The 18,293-nt window shown below is 35.5% G+C and overlaps 1 protein-coding gene across 4 annotated transcripts in view; it reads left to right on the top strand.

Moving 5' to 3' along the window:
- The window catches only part of hpca (hippocalcin), an 802,589-nt gene that overhangs the window by 72,368 nt on the left and 711,928 nt on the right, over positions 1-18,293 (top strand). For 2 of the 4 annotated variants that reach the window (XM_073930644.1, NM_200723.1), the window contains 3 exon segments: positions 6,127-6,273; positions 9,462-9,743; positions 17,062-17,167. In XM_073930644.1, coding sequence (XP_073786745.1) covers positions 6,178-6,273; positions 9,462-9,743; positions 17,062-17,167 — 484 coding nt within the window. In that variant the 5' untranslated portion in view covers positions 6,127-6,177. 4 annotated transcript variants of the gene reach the window in all.

Below are 18,293 nucleotides of genomic sequence, written 5' to 3'. Positions count from 1 at the left end.
TCAAATCCAAATGCTGAAATACAGTAAATATCCACAGAGTGGTTGCTGTACAAAATCAGTCCGATTGAAGAAAGATACAGAAAATTCTACTTTATCTTCACCGGAATATATTACATTTCCACAATTAAACATTAGTGATGCATAATATATTAGTGACCATATCAGGATGGGTAAATAAATGCTTTAAAAGCCTTTAAAATGATATCGTTTGCCCAATGAATTTGTTTGCGTCAAGATTTGTAGCTATTAACCTATATATCGGTCACATTTCCAAATACAAAGGATTATCGAAATGGTTCATTTTTTCCAGTTTCAGTTTATTATTGACTCTCTGCTTTCTGCTTCTAGTTGAAGTGCAACGTCAATTGCAGATGCTGAAATCCAGAACATATCCACATGGTAGTTGAGGCTTTGCCATCACAGGAGCATATTCAATGTTTAGACATTAAACTTAGTGCTGCTCAATATATTGGCAGCCATATTAATTGTAAACTGTATTTGTTTTCTTTTTTTTAAGTCAGGCTCGTAAAATTCTATATCAAGATTTATATTTATCAGCCTTTTTATAGATAATTAGCTGCCAAATACAAAGAGTTATCAATATTTCAGTATTTTTACATTTTCTGGTTTTAGTAGAAATTCGGAATTCCAGAAAATATCCACAGGGTGGTTGAGGTACAAAATCAGTCAGATTGAAGTAAGATGCTAAAAATTCAGCTTTATCTTCACAGGAATAAATTACATTTCCACAATAAAAAATTTGTGATGCAAAATATATTGATTACCATATCAGTATGGGTCAATAAATACGTATAAAGGCTTTAAAATTAAAATGACTGTCCAATGTACTTGTTTGCATCAAGATTTGTAGTTATCTATAACCTACATGTCGGTTATCTATTTCCAAATACAAAGGGTTATTGTGATGGTTAATTTTTTCGGTTTCAGTTTACCATTGGCTCTCCGATTTCTGGTTCTAGTAGCAGTGCAACATCAATCGCAAATGCTGAAATCCAGAAAATATCCACAGGGTAGTACCGGAACAAAATCCAATTTAGTATTCTTACAAAGTAAAGATACGAAAAATTCAGCTTTGCCATAACATGAATATATATTCAATGTTTTAACATTAATAATGCACAATACATTGGCAACCATATTGCAATTGGCCAATAAAAAGTTAAAAATCAAATCAGTCTTCCACTGTATTTGTTTGCTTTTTTAAGACAGGCTCATACAATTCTATATCAAGGTTTATATTTATCAGCCAATTTATCGATTATTGGCTGGCAAATACAAAGTGTTATCAGTATTTGCTTGGATTTTCAGTTTCAGTTTTCTATTGTTGGGAAAAAGGAATTACAAAAGATTTTTTTTTACTTTTTTTTCTTTTTCTTTTCATTGAACAATTTGTATTGCTTAAAGGTGATTTATTAACTGAATTTTTGTTGAGTGTGATGTACTAATGAAGCATTTTAGCAGAAGTAGATTGAGCTGATAGAGATGCAAAGGCCTGATTGTCTAAAATAAACTTGAGCACTGCAGTTAAACTTCCTGTCAGCAGAAATATGTTAAAACTGAACAGAGAATATGTGCAGTTGGGAAAGCCTAACCGGGTGGAGAAAGTCTTATGCTTTTAATGTTGTGCAGAGAATTCGTAGAAAAAGAGGATGTATGTATGGGTGCGGCCAATGAAGACCGGAGAATGATTGACAAGTGATGAAATTCACTAAATTTAACCTGTTAATGTTAGCTGCCTATATAATTTGAAGTCAGGAAATGAACTGTTGCACACCTCCTGAATGCAACTTTTGCATTGCATTGAGGATAATAGAATTCTGGGACTCTATTCTGGGATAAATTACTAATATGTTTAATATTGAATAAAAATCTCTCTTGACCTTTTATATTGAACACGCATGGAATTTATTACATATTCCAACACTATACCCTTAACATTTTCCGGGTCTAGTAGAAAACAACATTAAATTCAAAAGCTGAAATTCAGTTAATATCCACAGAGCTGGACTGGTTGAGGCAGAAAATTAGTCAGACTAAACGCTGAAAATTTAACTGTAAAACAACATTTTTTAAACATAAAAATGAGTGATGCACAATATATCGGTGACCATATCAGTATGGGCAGTAAATGCTTTATAAACATATAGACGTGTATCAGCTTCCAAATACAAAGGGTTATCAGCACAAATTTCCTGTTTTAGTTTAATATTCGCTCTCTGATTTCTGGCTCTAGTAAAAGCGCAACATCAAACGCTGAAATCCAGTAAATATCCACAGAACTGGTTGAGGCACAAATCAGATGGCGTAATGAAAACAACAGGCACGTCAAAGAGCCGTCTGCTGGTCAGTCCAACACCAACATTCGACAGTGATGCTCTTTCATCATCACTGGGCCTCCTGCCAGTGTAAGCGGCTCCTGCTCTGCATTCTTGCCATTGTTGTTATTTTTCTTCCTCATTTTTCACCCTTCCCCCTCAAACGCGCCGTCATTGGCCTGGTTGTGATCTTTGTGCTAAATCATTTGCCTTGGCTTCAACCATAAATGGCTAAGTCTGTAAATCAGCCTCAAGCTATAGGCATAAATTGTTCGGGACAAATAATCACAGGATTAGGCCGAGGTTAAAGGCTTTTTGGATCCTGGTGGTGTTTGAGCACTGCATGATATGGGGAAGTTTGGAGTTATATACACTACCTGACGAAAGAACAGCAAATAATAACTTGACTTCAATTGATCATTTGGTATTAGAAGTGGATTATATTAAAGGCAAAGACTTCTAGATACGCTTATTTTACCAATATAAAATAAGATCATGTCTTGATTTAAATTATTTAATTATGATTGTAAGGTCTGACTTTGTTCAGACAAAAGTCTTGTCACTTAACAGAAATAATGTGCATTGTAGAAAATAAAGTCATGCTGCAGTGTAAAAAGAATTAATATTGTGTATAACTCCCATAAACTTGGACGACTGCATCCATACATCTCTGCAATGACTCAAATAACTTATTAATAAAGTCCTCTGGAATAGCAAGAATGCATTCTTGTAGGACTCCCACACTTCATCAAGATTCTTTGGATTCATCTTCAATGCCTCCTCCTTTATCTTACCTCATACATGCTCCAGAATATTCACATCTGATGCCCGGGCTGGCCAATCCTTGAGCACCTTGACCTTCTTTGCTTTCAGGAAATTAAATGTGAAGGCTGAGGTATGAGAAGAAGCGCTATCCTGCTGAAAAATTTGCCCTCATCTGTGGTTTGTAATGTAATGGGCAGCACAATTGTCTTGATACCTGAGGCTGTTGATGCTTCTATCCACTCTGCAGATCTCTCGCACACCCCTATACTGAATGTAACCCCAAACCATGACTTTTCCTTCACCAAGCTTGACTGATTTCTGTGAGAATCTTGAGTCCATGTGGGTTCCAATAGGTCTTCTGCAGTATTTGTGATGATTGGGATGCAGTTCAACAGATGATTCATCTGAAAATGTAACTTCTGCCACTTTTCCAAATTATCAACTAGAAGTCAAGTTATTGTTTGTTGCTCTTACAACTGGGATCGACGACAAGACTTTTGTCAGTTAGTGTACTTTGTAATTGCGATTTTAAATAAATATTGTAATCTCAAATTTGCTAAAATTGTGATTTTAAATATTTTTAACCATACTGATATAGTAATGATTTAGTTATGACTAAATCAAATATATGAACGACTATGAATAAAAAGTGTACCGGTGGTACTTCAATTAACCCCTTTAATGCACAAGCTATAAAATAGATATAGAAAAAATAAACTTAGACTGGTCACTTTAGACCCATGTAGTGCATCAAAGGGTTAAGTAAATATTTATAAAACGTGTAAAGATACTATTAATTCATTTAAAAATGCAAATCTTTCATCGTTTACTTTATTAAATGTCACTTTAAACTTATTTTTGCTTCGTTTTGTGTGCATGCTTTTATGTACATTTACGTATAATACTTGACACGACAAAACCTTTTTTAAACTCGTTTTTAAAACGTGGATCCTGAGTATAAAGAACTGCATTCAGATGTTTTGTTTGTTGTTGACTTAGCATCCAAGGCACAAGCTATAAAGGCATCATGCTGTGTTCACACCAGATGCGGCATGTGCGAATAAATCGCGCTATTAGACGGGTGAATGAAGCGAGTAAACTCAAAATGTTAACGCATTTATTATCACGATTTATTTGCATGTGCCGCGTCTGGTGTGAACACAGCATGACACCTTTATAGCTTGTTCCTTGGATACTAAGCCAAATGTGCTACATTTGCACATGAAATTTACCTCACAACAGATACGGTTTCTCGTCATGGGCGGGGCTTCTGTTTGCTATATAGCTAACATGGATTTTATTGAGAGAATAGATGTGTTTATGTGCTTTAGGAATGCTGAAAAACAGCAATTTTAGTTCAGCGCTATGTCTGAGTCCACTAGATCCTTTCAGAGGTGCACCTAGCTCTGTGAGCTCATCATCACCTCCAGAAACTATACATCTAAGTTGGAGGCTTTCAGCTGTGCTTCCGATCGCACCATTTGCGTGAATTGCTCTGCAGGATGTCTGTTTGCATCTTTGCATTGACTTAACATGTAAATCACTCATGCTTGAGGCTTTATCCGTGTCTGGTGTGAACGCAGCATCACACCTGTCTGGAAAAGGGGTGTCGAACAACAGCAAATTACCAATTAAAGAGACACATACGAGCAAGTTGTGTTTTTGCTTGCACTCAAAAAAAGCCAGTATCTGACTGCAGACTTGCATATGCAAGCTGAGACATGCAGTGTCAGGTACAATGTACTCAATGGAGCTGGTGACTTCACTGAAAGGGGTAGGGTTAGAGGCGGGGTTAGGTGTGCACATTAAAAGCACTGCATGCAGCTCAAAAGAGGCATTTAAAGTTTGGTATAATAAATAATCAGTGAGGTATTTTGAGCTAGAACTTCACAGACACATTCTAGGACACCAGAGACTTGTAAAACCTTTTTCTCAGCATGTCTCCTCTAAATGCAGCTGAAAGTGACTTTTTTATTGGCTGTTTTTATTGCAAACCCAACCTTAGCCCCACCCCTGGACTCAAATAAACTTGATCTGTGTCATTTCATAAAAAAACACTGATTCCTTCCTCAAATAATGCATCTGGAGAGCTAAAAAGTAGCTTTAAATTAGGTTTTCCTCATCTGATCCCTCTCCGCCGGGAATTATTTCTCTCTAGAGAGCACACACACTCAGCATGGGGTTGGAAAATCAAATCAGACAGGCTGCTATCATCCATAATCGCGCAAAAAATTAGCATCCCTGAAAGTGATACAGTTTGGGGGATATTCTTTTTTCTCAATGCTTATGTAAGGTAATTTAGCTTAAACTCTAGCTCAGTCTCGTACTGTCAGATAATCACTCTTCATTGAGCTCCTAGCGCTCCCTGTGCATTCGAGATAAATGTTTCTAGTGTTCATTGCTGGATGCTTTCATACATCTCCGAGAGTCTTGTTTGTGTGCAGTCATCCTCCTCCAGTGTTTTTACCACGGTTCACTGTTTGGCTTCAGATCGCAGTAATTGTAGGCGGCTCTGTTATTAATTAGCGCAGGTAGCTAACTATGTTCTCTGAACATCAAGAGAGAGCGGCTGTTTTTCTGTAGCACATTTGGACCGATTAATTTGTACACTTCCTATTATTAACAGCCGGCGTACAGACAGTTTATGTATTTTTATCAGAGCGCAGGAAGTGAGAATGAGTCAGCTCAGAAGGGTGCTGTTCATTCACTAATGGACATGTTCAAACGCACATATACGGACACACAAACACATTGGCTCTAATTATCCATGTAATGTCAGGGGAGACATTAGAGTTCACTGAGCCCTGATGGGTGGTACACCGGTAGCAGGAGAGTTCAGACACACTTGTTATGATTTGGAAGAGGACTACGATTCTTAATTAGCTGAAATTTCATGTTCGTGGTGCCTAATCACTTGAGCCCTGGCCTCATAACTAAAACTCTTTCTTATCACTTGAACTTGTCTCCTGCTGTGAAATGTTTCCAGGTCTCACCTCATTGGCTCTCGTGTCGTTTTTGTGGACAGGTTTGACCAGGGGCCTTGGTGTTGTCACTGCGACCACAGAGACGTATCATCATGGGAAAACAGAACAGCAAACTCAGGCCTGAGATGCTACAGGACCTGAGGGAGAACACAGAGTTTACTGACCATGAGCTGCAGGAGTGGTACAAGGTAAGAACATATTAAGAAACGTGATCTTAAGTGGGAACAAGATTGAGTTTTGAATTATTTACAAATCAATAAAACACACAAAAAATGTTTGTTTTTTTCCTGATTGTTCAAACTACTTATTTAAAATGAGCTGAATCAACACAATTCTTAAGGCTTTTTTTTGACACCTTAATTGTTTTATGTTCAATCCGCTTAAACTTGAAAAACAATTAGGTTAACTTAATCGATTTGTATCTAGACAATATAAGAGAAATGTGTGTCAAATTTCTTTCATTTGCACATGAAGTTCACTTCACAACAGATGCGGATTACTGTCATGGGCTGGGCTTCTGTCTAACCAGTGACTCTAGCTTTGTTGCTAAATGGCTAACATGGATTTTATTGAGAGAATATATGTGTTTATGTGCTTTAGGAAGGCTGAAAAACAGCGTATATTTGTTTGGCGCCATTGTGTCTGAGTACACTAGATCCTTTCAGAGGTGCACCTAACTCATTTGCGCGAATCATGCTGCAAGATGTCTGTTTGCATCTTTGTGTTTACTAATTTAAAATTAGCTGAATCAACACAATTCTTGAGTTTTTTGGGGGGGGACAACTTAATTCTTTTATGCTCAATTAAAAAAAACAATTAAGTTAACCTAATCGATTTGTGTTAGGACAATATGAAGGAAATGTGTGAAACCCTGCATCTTTTACAATGCATCTGTATGATACACTGTTTTGTTTTCGTTCTGAATGTTTATTAAAGATTTAAGACACCCCGAAGTAGTGTTGAGTTAAGCATCAGTAAAAACAATTTTAGCAGCTGTCAGCTTTAATTGTGGGTAAAACCGGATAATTCTGAGCTTTTGTCAGCTAATTTCATCTTCCATATTTAAAATTATTTTGGGGGTGGGATCAAAATCGGCCAGTGGATAGATGGCGCGTTGATTTCTCATTATTATTCATAGCTGAGTTTTCTTATCCTATGATGAGAAGACCCTGCTTCTTAATTATTTATGAGAGCACGTGCTTTATGAAGGCAAGACAGACCTGCCAAGCTGTGAGACCCAATGACTGGGTGAGACCGCGTCCGTGCATGAATGTTTAACAAGCTAATGTTTAAATATATTTATAATATATTCATGTTTTATTGTCATGCTTTAAAAAAAAAACCTAAAATAAAAGCTGCTAAATTTTGCTATCTATAATCCATAATAATAACTCCTGTGCAGCAGTCTCAAAACATTCTGACACTCGATGACACTGGAATACCCTGTCAGTAGAGTCTAGTGGCTGGGAATGACCTTTTTTACAGTGTCTGCTTTACTGTTAATGTTGTTTTTGTGTGTTTACATAAATGAATATGGCCACGGTGTAAATACAGTACGGTTGTGATCTTATTACCACATTATATATCGTTATGATAACATAAAATACGCCTTCAGTGATTTCCTGAAGATAAATACCAAAAAATAACACAACTGGAATAACTACAGGAGTCGCGATCGTCTGATCTAATATGAAGTAAGTGATCGCGATGACATATGATGACGTGTGCAGGTGTTGTTGTGCTGTCCCATTTTTAAGGGTAAATTTGAAGCCCCTCCCCTTCACATTCGGTTTCAAGGGAAAGGGAAGGGGTACAAAAATATAATTGGATTGGGTTTAATTGGTTACTAATCAGTAACATTCATAGATTAAGTGCCGTGAAAATTATTTTCTTACTCAGTGTTTTCATCTTGTTTTTCTGCTCAAATACCCAAACATTCTTTAATTAAGATGCGTACTTCTTTTAGTTTGGCTGCAATAAAAGCAGTTTTTCTATTTGTAAAAATATTTTTTTCGGGTCAACATTAGTTGAATTTCCCCCCCCCCCCCCCGATTGGCTACAGATCAGGGGTGGCTTGGTGGCTCAGTGGTTTGCACTGTCGCCTCACAGCAAGAAGGTCACTGGTTCGAGTCCCGGCTAGGCCAGTTGGCGTTTCTGTGTGGAGTTTGCATGTTCTCATCGTGTCTGGGTGCTCCAGTTTCCTCCAAAGTCTAAAGACTGAATAACCTTTGGCTGTAGTTTATGAGTGCAAGTGTGAATGTGAGAGTGTGTTTCCTAGTATAAGATTGCGGCATCCGCTGCATAAAACATATGCTGGAATAGTTGGGGGTTAATACCGCTATGCCGACCTCTGAAAGAGACTAACCCATAGGAAATTGAATAAATAAGATCAGACCACCACAGTGACTTACTTAACAACCTAATTTGCCTATAATTAACCTAGTTAAGCCTTCAAATTATACTTTAAACTGAATGAATACCATCATGCAATATAATTAGTAAAATATTTTGTACGATAATCATAAAGAAAAAAAATTAGCTTTTAAAAAATGTGTTATAAAAACTATTAGATTTGAAAAAGACTTGACAGATTTTTCTCTCCATTAGACATCCCTTGGGAAATATTTGAAAAATAAAATTAGAATAATTTCTAAATAATAACTGTATCTGAGGAGAAGTAACTGTCACCGTTTCCCAAAAATGGGGCAAATGTAATATTAGCTGTATATCTCTATAAGTGGTGGTCGTGGGAAACGACTTTCAGTTAAATATACATCCCACCGTTGTTTCCCCAAGCTGATACGACTGTCCCTTGTGAAAGAAGGTTAAGGGTTTATGTACAGTATGTGTATACGTATATTTAAGCTACTGTAACATGAGGCCCTGAGGCTGTCTGAGGCTAAAAGTGCTGTTGGAAATCAACAAACCAACGACATTTTCATCACTTTCCCGAAATCATAAAGTACACATATTTCATAATCGAACACCTAATGGATCTGTTTCTTTTTCATTATGTTGCATTAGTGCTAACAAAGCCTGGTCTTGTTTGGAGGGGATATAAAAAAGACAAAATTATGAAACTATATGGTGAGTCAGATCAAATAGTTTAAATAAAATCACTTGAACACAGGTTATGTTTGAAGTCCAATGTCCAAACCTGAAAGTAGGACACAAATGCATCACTACATCTTCCCATTTGTTTTTAAATGGCTGATTGTGAAGGACGAAGGCTTAAGAGGAAATTACAGCATCATCAGGAGAATTGCTTTATGAGTTTGGGGATCTTGGGATGCTTGTATTTGACCTTAGATGTCATATTTTAATAAAGAAGCACGCAACTAATCGTAATACACTGTATGTTGTTCCTTCCAAACAGGGGTTTCTGAAAGACTGTCCCAGTGGACACTTGAACGTCGAGGAGTTTAAGAAGATCTATGCCAACTTCTTCCCGTATGGTGACGCCTCGAAGTTCGCAGAGCATGTCTTCCGTACATTTGACACCAACAACGACGGCACCATCGATTTCCGGGAGTTCATCATTGCTCTGAGCGTGACGTCACGGGGAAAACTGGAGCAGAAGCTGAAGTGGGCCTTCAGCATGTACGATCTGGATGGCAACGGTTACATCAGCCGCGAGGAAATGCTAGAGATCGTGCAGGTCAGAGGCATTCTAGGACATTATTCGTGTGTTATTTCGTCTTGAGATGTAAGATGCTAACTGCTAAATGCTAACTGTCAAGGATAGTATGCTCGATGATCCTGAACTTTTGGCTATAGCTGATCTGGCATTATGCTGGCTGCTCAACTGTTGTTGCTCTTTGACCAACTGATAATACAATACGGTTATACTCATAATATTTGCCAAAGGGAACAAATTGGTCTTAAAACACAAGGTAACAAGCCTGATTTAGGGATTGTAGAGATTCATTTTAAAAAACATAAAATGCCATTTGAAATGTAATAAAGTGATAACTTTATTACTAAATATTATTTTTTTTTACAGATTGTGTAAATAAAAAACTGTATATACGTAAATATTAGAAAAATTGTAGGTAAAGGTAAAAAAATATATTATATGTACATATTTATTATTTTGTTGTTGTTTTTGTAAAGTTATAGCTTTATATTATCATACTATTTTTGCTATTTCATAGTCAAATTTTAGGTTAATGGTATTAAAACCAGCCAGTCTAAACTAAAATTGTATAATAATCCTTAACTGCATAATATGGAAGCCAGAAATGCATTTTTTAAAGTGTGTATGTGACCACAAAACCAGAATTGCATTGTGTAATTAGTCTAAAATACATTTTATGGGTCAAAATTATCAATTTTTCTTTTATTCCAAAATTTATTAGATTTGTAAGTAGAAATCATGTTCATGAAGATATTTTGTAAATTTCCTATTGTTAATATATTAATGCTCGATTTTTAAATAGTAATATTTGCTATAACTAATGGCTAAGGACTTCATTTAGACCAGTGATTCTCAACCATTTCTGTGCATCATTAGAACGATCTTTTATTTTGAAGAATCGTTTGCATTCTCTCGCTTACATCTCGGTCACTTGGGTGCCCAAATTTAACCCACATGAGGCAAAATTAGTAAGAAACAGACGTCTTTGGAAAATTTATTTGCTAAGGGAAAAAGGCCCAGTGAAGGACCCGCAAACTACAAAGTAAACTACAAAATAGATCCTCAATGCATTTGTCAACAAATCACGCGAATCCACCATGTCTAATCAAGAAGATCAACTGCTGGAGATCGCAAATGACGGCAGCCTTTTAAGGATCGTCCACAAATCAAGTCTTTTCTAGAGTTCACACAAGTTTGTTATGTGTGGCTTGTGCACGCAAGCAGGAAGACGCGCTTGCAACTTCCAGCGCACCGCGAGTCACGTGACGAGAACTTATCAATCACCTGCAGCTGGTATGGAATATACACATTTCAATAGACAAAATATCTCAGACAAACACAGAACACCCAAACACTGTAGTGCTACCCCGGTCCTCTGTGAAATTGTCAAGCGTTGACCGGCCTGTGGTGATAAAAAGGTTGAGGCGGGACATAACGGGACCAAATTAAGACACTTTTAAGTTGCTATCTAAATGAGTGATTCATTGAATGCTTCGCTTCAATAAAACGATTAGTTATTTTTTTTTGCTGAGTTCCAAACAGGATTTATGACCCTCTTAAGTGCATTTCGGAGTGAAAACTATCAAGAGTGTCGTATTGACATGTCGTTCCAAACTGAAGTGTTCAAAGCTGCAAGAAGGCCACTGGTTCAAGCTGAGTCAGTTTCTGTGTGGAGTTTGCATGTTCTCCCCGAGTTTGTGTGGATTTCCTTAGGGTGATCCGGACACACACACACACACACACACACACACACACACACACACGCACACACACACACACATGCATATATATATATATATATATATATATATATATATATATATATATATATATATATATATATATATATATATATATATATATATATATATTTATGGATGGATGGATGGATGGATGGATAGATAGATAGAACCCTTTAATTGCCAAGTTCACGAAGGATGTCACTGATTTGGTGAAAAAAAACACAAAATGATGTGACATAAAATATAAAAGTTCAATATAAAAGTAATTGTGGTCTGTTTTTTTTTCTTTCATCACAGTCTTGTACGTGAAAGATTAGTAACAACATTGGCTTTGATGCATTGTTAGATTTTCATTGTTGACTTCCATTATATCCGCATTTGATGATGCATAAATACAGTCTTTGTTTTTGTTTACTCCATGTAGTTCTGAGAGCTGAGATGCAAATTTTGATTTTCTCAGACACAATGTAAGTGCGTAAAGGTCACTCTCACACACTCACAGACACACCAACGCAATCTCATGGCAATTCGTAACTTTTTAATTTAGTGGCTAATTTGTATGAATTCGTACGATCTACTTCAAACATTTTAGTACGATTTGCTCATCACCCAATGACAGTTGCGGTTAGTGGTGGGGTTGGGTGCCACGCCTCCTTTTTAAAATCATACATTTTTTATATGACTGAACTAGTATAATATGAGTTTGTATACATTAGCCACTAAACTGACAAAACGTAAAATACTTACATTTCCTTGTAAGATCAGGCTGGACACATACACAAACACACGGTAATTTGCTGTTATACTCCATATAAAATTCAGAAACTACAGGCCTGTCTAAAGGGTTAACGGTGCCAACTGATGATCAACAGTAACAATGACAAGTTTGACCTCCTCCCAACAGGGAAAACCCCCAAAAATCTAAAATGTATGACTATAAGGTGTCATGGTTTTGCAATAAAAAAAAATGTGGTTTTAATGGAAGTCAATAGGGCAAAAACAGCCACAAACAGTAAATTAGGAAGAATAAAAAATAAAAATTAATCAAAAACAATGCATCAAAGGCAATGCTGTTTCACATGTCCAAGACTTTAAGAAAAGGTAAAAAAATCCAGTCCACAATTACTTTTTATATTGAAAAAACACATTTTTGTGTGGTTTTTCTCCACCAAATCAGTGATATCATTTATGAATTTGTAATTAAGGAGTTAAAATCCTGTAATTTTCTAAGCAATTTAGTACTTATGATCAGGACTGACGTTGATTAACAGATTTATGCAAATGAAAAGAGAAAAAAAAATATTTATCTGTTGCATTTTTACAGCAGTTTATATAAGTGGATGTTTTCATCCCTAACATAACAAAAGGGTAGTACATTTGCCCAGGGTGTATTGAGTTTTTTTTTATCCAAATATGTGTCAAAATAAGATTTGTCATCAAAAATCATTCTACTAGCTGAAACAAAAAAGGTTGTGGCCAAATTAAGACTTAAAATCCCCCCAGAGTGGATGAAAACATCCCCAACAGTACAAAAGGGATCATTCTAAAATGTATACTTAATAAGCAACACTAGTTTTATGATGACTTGAATTTAGTGTTTAGCATCTCGCAAATCATTGCTCAAAATATTTCTCATGTTTGTTGACTTGTTGAGTGACTTATTATGTCCTTATTATGTCAGATAAAAGGGAAAAAATGCTTTTATCATTGAAGAAATGAAAGAATCAAAAAAGAAGCAGATGCAATTTTTAATTTATGTTGAGCAGTTCTTCTTGTCCCTCCTATAAGACTAATTAGGAGTGCAGTCATAGCCTTTCATGCTCTTCTTGCTGCAGTGTGCTTTGATGTTTCTCAAACATATTAAAATGTATATACAAAAAGCTATTTTACTGATCATAAACTGACAGATAATGTTCGGGACTGTTTTATTCCAGGGTCAGAAGTTAATGGGGAGTTGTGGCAGAAATCAAGATAAGGGGCAAAAAAACACTCCTACACCATTTAACTGTAATGGCTGAAAATAAATCAATGTCTGTTCGTAGGATTACATTTAGTTCTGTGCGTATTGCATCAGATCGCTAATCAACAATAATAAAACATGATTTGTAGCTGTTTATAATCGTGACAGTAAGCAGCATATCCGTTTACTGTTTGTAAAAGCAACTTACATTTAAATATTTGGTCATAAAACCAAAAGATACAACAATTAAGGTAATTAAAAACAATTTTAAAAATAAAACAATTCAATCCATCTATAGAAAACATTGTATAAATGAAAAAGGTTGTATAAAACATATATAGCCTATATATATTTTATATAACCATTAGACTCTTTTTTCTAATCCCCATAGTCATGAAAAAATAAAGTAGTGACTGCAGGTTGAAGGAAAGTAGTGGAGTAAAAGTACCGATACTACACTAAAACATATACTCAAGAGAAAGTAAAATTACACATTAATAAAACTACTTAGTAAATCACAATTCCTGAGAAAAACTACTCAAATACGGTAATTTGAGTGTTTGTGATTTGTTATTTTACTCTTAAAGTAGCCGGAGAGATCAGTATATAGTCAAAAACCAGGTGTGAATTCAGTTACTCTGCCACAGAGTAATGTTAAAGTCTAACATTATGTCGGAGGCGTCAGGCTAACTTAATACCCATACTGTTCGTTTTTATGTCAAAATTACTAAGACTTGCACTTGGATAACTTAAACTTGATTTAATAAATACAGAGTTCAGTACTCACCATAACTTTGCTGAAGGAAAAGCTGTCTTAATATAATGTTTTGTCGGATTTCTGCTGTTCCTCCGCTGGAATTTGAATCTACTCCTTCCAAACCAACGGCTCTCAGTCACATGCATTTTTTGATTCAAGGTTAGTTCACTAAACACAAATATTTAACTCCTGTTTGATAAATTGACTAAAGCTATTTAATATGTTTGGTGAATATACATTTGTAATTTTAACTTCAGACCATCAGCTTAAATTAATTAAGTGGAATTAAATTGCAATTAATTTGTTGAGTCATAATAACATTTTAAAAAAAAAGTAAATATATACATTTGAAGTCAGAATTATTGGACCCCCTTTGAACTTTTCAGATTTCCAGATTCAGGAAATTTTAACAGTATGTCTGATAATATTTTTTCTTCTGAAGAAAGTCTTATTTGTTTTATTTCAACTAAAATTAAAGCAGTTTTTATTTTTTTAAACACCATTTTAGGGACAAAATTATTAGCCCCTTTAAGCTAATTTTGTTTTCAGTAGTCTACAGAACAAACCATCATTATACAATAACTTGTCTAATTACCCTAACCTGTCTAGTAAACCTAATTAACCTGCTTAAGCCTTTAAGTGAAACTTGAAGCTGTGTAGAATTGTCTTGAAAAATATCTAGTCAAATATGATTTACTGTCATCATGGCAAAGATAAAATAAATCAGTTATTAGAGATGAGTTATTACAACTATTATGTTTAGAAATGTGTAGAAAAAAATCTTCTCTCTGTTAAACAGAAATTGTAGAAAAAATAAACGGGGGCTAATAAATCAGGGGGGCTAATAATTCTGACTTCAACTGTATGTGTATATACAGTCAAGCCTGAAATTTATCTATATCTATCTATATCTATTTAACTATCTATCTATAGTTTTGATATTTTGTGTCTATATCAGCCCATTGTCATTCCTTTGTGTATATTCTTGTAATGCAATATAGAGAATCTGGTGTTTTAAACACACGTTATTAGTAGTTTGTCATTAATGAAGTGATAAATAAAACTAAACAAATACTATATAATTCAAAACAAAAATGATAATTTTAGCCAAAAACGTGCCATTTGTCTGTTTATTTCCCCAAAAGCTGTACGTTTCCTCTTGATAGAAAAGTTTACATACTATAAAAAAACTCCTAGTATTTCTTCTATATTTGGTATGTAAATAAATTCTATGTATGTCTGAGGTCTGACTGATCTTTTATTTAAAAAAGCAAACAATCTTTAATAAATCTTGCATTGCAAATAAATTCATACATTCTTCTTTTAAACCAACAGACATTTGAAAGCACGCATACACTTTACACAGTCTTAATAATTTGCAGAATTTCTGAGATGTAAAGGCTGACCCCTGCTGGAGAGATCAAGTGCAGACATCAGTGAGCCGTCCCAGATATGAATGCTCTGCACTGGGGAGAACAGAAGCCATTAGCATGTGCTTAGCGTGCTCGGTCGGTACCTTAGCGAGGTTTGGCAGATCTTCATTCTGCACGATGGTCTTGGACTAGCAGAAACGAGGGAGACTCTCTTCTCTGCGGGATTAACGAGTTAAATTTAACCGGGGTTTATCCCTGTGTGTGCAGAACGGCGGGATTATCCGCAAGCTCATGGAGGTTACAGTTGGCTGGCACTCAGAGATTGCAGCGTGTTGCATATTTTATCACGGCGGCTGCTTTTAAAAGGTGGAGGGCTAAGCCGAGAGTAGTCTGCCTGACTGTGAATATCATTATCCCTCAAAAACACTACATAATTGATTGACTTAATCTCTGATTTACTGGATATGAGCCGAAAAAGCATATGAAGTTTGTCTGGTGGAGTTTGAGTTTGCTTTAGGTCACAGAGAAACTCCAGCTTAGAATAAACTGGTGTGTGAGGTATAAATGACAATGAACTGTTAAACACTATTTTTTAGTAATAACAGATGGGAGTTTTCACAGTGCTTGGTTGCGGCTGGAAGAGTATCTGCTGCATAAAACATATACCAGATTAATTGGTGGTTCATTCCGCTGTGGTGATAACTGATAAATCAGGGACTAAGCGGAATGATAGTGAGTGATTTCTAGTCTAACCCGTTTGCGTGCACGTAAAAGGAAGTCAAGGGTGTGAAAAGTCCAGCGTGACCATGGCTTAATACTGTCAAGAAACGGCTGGAACTACTTTAGTTATGCTCTTATCTGAAGACAATGGGGTATATGCCGAAGCATGCTAATAGGACTTTTAATTTGCCATTAACCTGGGTTAAGCGCTTCCGGCGAATTGAATGGCAATGCAAAATCTGGTGCGTTTAAGGTCTGTTTTCTTTAAAAATCAGCGATCTCCACTAGCTGAGTGATATCCGATTTAAAGTGGGTCTCAGATTGTACAAGAAGCACTGCATTAAATTACATTTCCTCCGCCATATCTTTATTATATGAGCATATATTTTACTCCAGTATATTCAATGGAGCTTCTGCGTTAGCCTGCCGATTCTGACGGGCACGTGCGAGTAAACGGCTTTTTGTCTCGTTTTACGCTTGAGCAACTAAATAAATGCTAAAGTTTATTTAACTGAATGTATTTTAATGACATTACAACATCGATGCTGTATAAGGAACCATATAAAATGAGAAAAAGTTCACAATAACAGGTCACCGGAAGTGTATCAGCATGGGAACAGCACTAGCTCGGCATATAACCCTTAGAATGCTCTTTAGCCAATCAGAATTAAGCATTCAACATAAAATAGAAAATAACCTCATAAAGCTGTGAAGGATTGAAAACAGCGGTTTGCTGATACTTTGGGCCATTTGTTTTAACCCAGTTCATTATTTATATCTCTAACAGGCCATTTATAAGATGGTGTCTTCTGTGATGAAAATGCCTGAGGATGAATCCACACCAGAGAAGAGGACAGATAAGATATTCAGACAAATGGACCTGAACAATGATGGTAAGTCTTGGGTATTTGAATTCAATTTGGCCTGGTGTGATTATTAAAAAGTGAGTTGTTTCATTAAATGTATAGTCTATACTCCTACTATACATTAAATTTATTATGTATATTAACTGTATAGTCTACACCAGGGGTTCTCAACTGGTTTGGCCATGGGACCCACATTTTGACATGTTCATCAAGCCGCGACCCAAATATTTAGGAGCTATAATAAATTTGGAATTATAAATAAGTTGTATTTATTTGTTAACATACACAAGTAGTGACAGATAAATCATAAGAAAATCACCAAGACTTACAAATAAACTATATTTTATTGCTGTCATCATGTATCAAATTATAGAAATATTACAAAGTAAAAACGACAGATACTGTAAACTGTGGTTAGGGTAAGGAAATGTTCAGTTACCATGAACCAAACTGAACTGTTAATAAAACATGTTTTCTGGTTTCTAAATGTCGTTTTAATTTAGAAGGTTTCATGCTCTCTTGTGAGAGCACCTCACTAAATATGACACACTGAGGCTTTAAGTCTTTTTTTGTCGTCAATATATGTAAATCCATACTTTACATATTCAGGGTCGTACTTGCGCTTTGACATATTTGTTGCTATAATTAAATAAAATTTCACATGTCAAACGGTAGGGTTGTCGCACACGCATTTCAAAATAAAAGTCAAAATAAGTTAAAAATTCAACTTTTGTTGTTTTTTTGACCACACACTCCACGACCATCTGAAAATGTTCCAATGACCCACTTTTGAGTCGCGACCCACCAGTTGAGAAACACTTTTCTACACACTATACAGCAAATTAAAGCTAATTAAATGTTTTTTTTTTATCTTTTTTTATTGCAGCTATGTATTTAGCTCTTGGGAAAAAGTTTAAACTAAATTGTTTGTGTGGTATTTATTGTGTTATTAAAATCATCATTTAAAACATTTACTTCCAGACAATGTCAATAGGTTGATCTAAAATATTCCACTTGTAGAACTGTTTTTTTTCTGAGGTCTGAAACATGGGATATTATTATATTGACCCATGTACATTTTCTGCAAATATATATATTTTTTGAACACACATAAGTAGTTTAGAAAATAAATCAGATAGTACATTTTGATCAA

This window comes from Danio rerio, chromosome 19, assembly GCF_049306965.1.
Source record: "Danio rerio strain Tuebingen ecotype United States chromosome 19, GRCz12tu, whole genome shotgun sequence".
Lineage (NCBI taxonomy): Eukaryota > Metazoa > Chordata > Actinopteri > Cypriniformes > Danionidae > Danio > Danio rerio.
The sequence above is the reverse complement of the archived record's forward strand: the minus strand, read 5'-3'. Positions and strand labels throughout refer to the sequence as shown.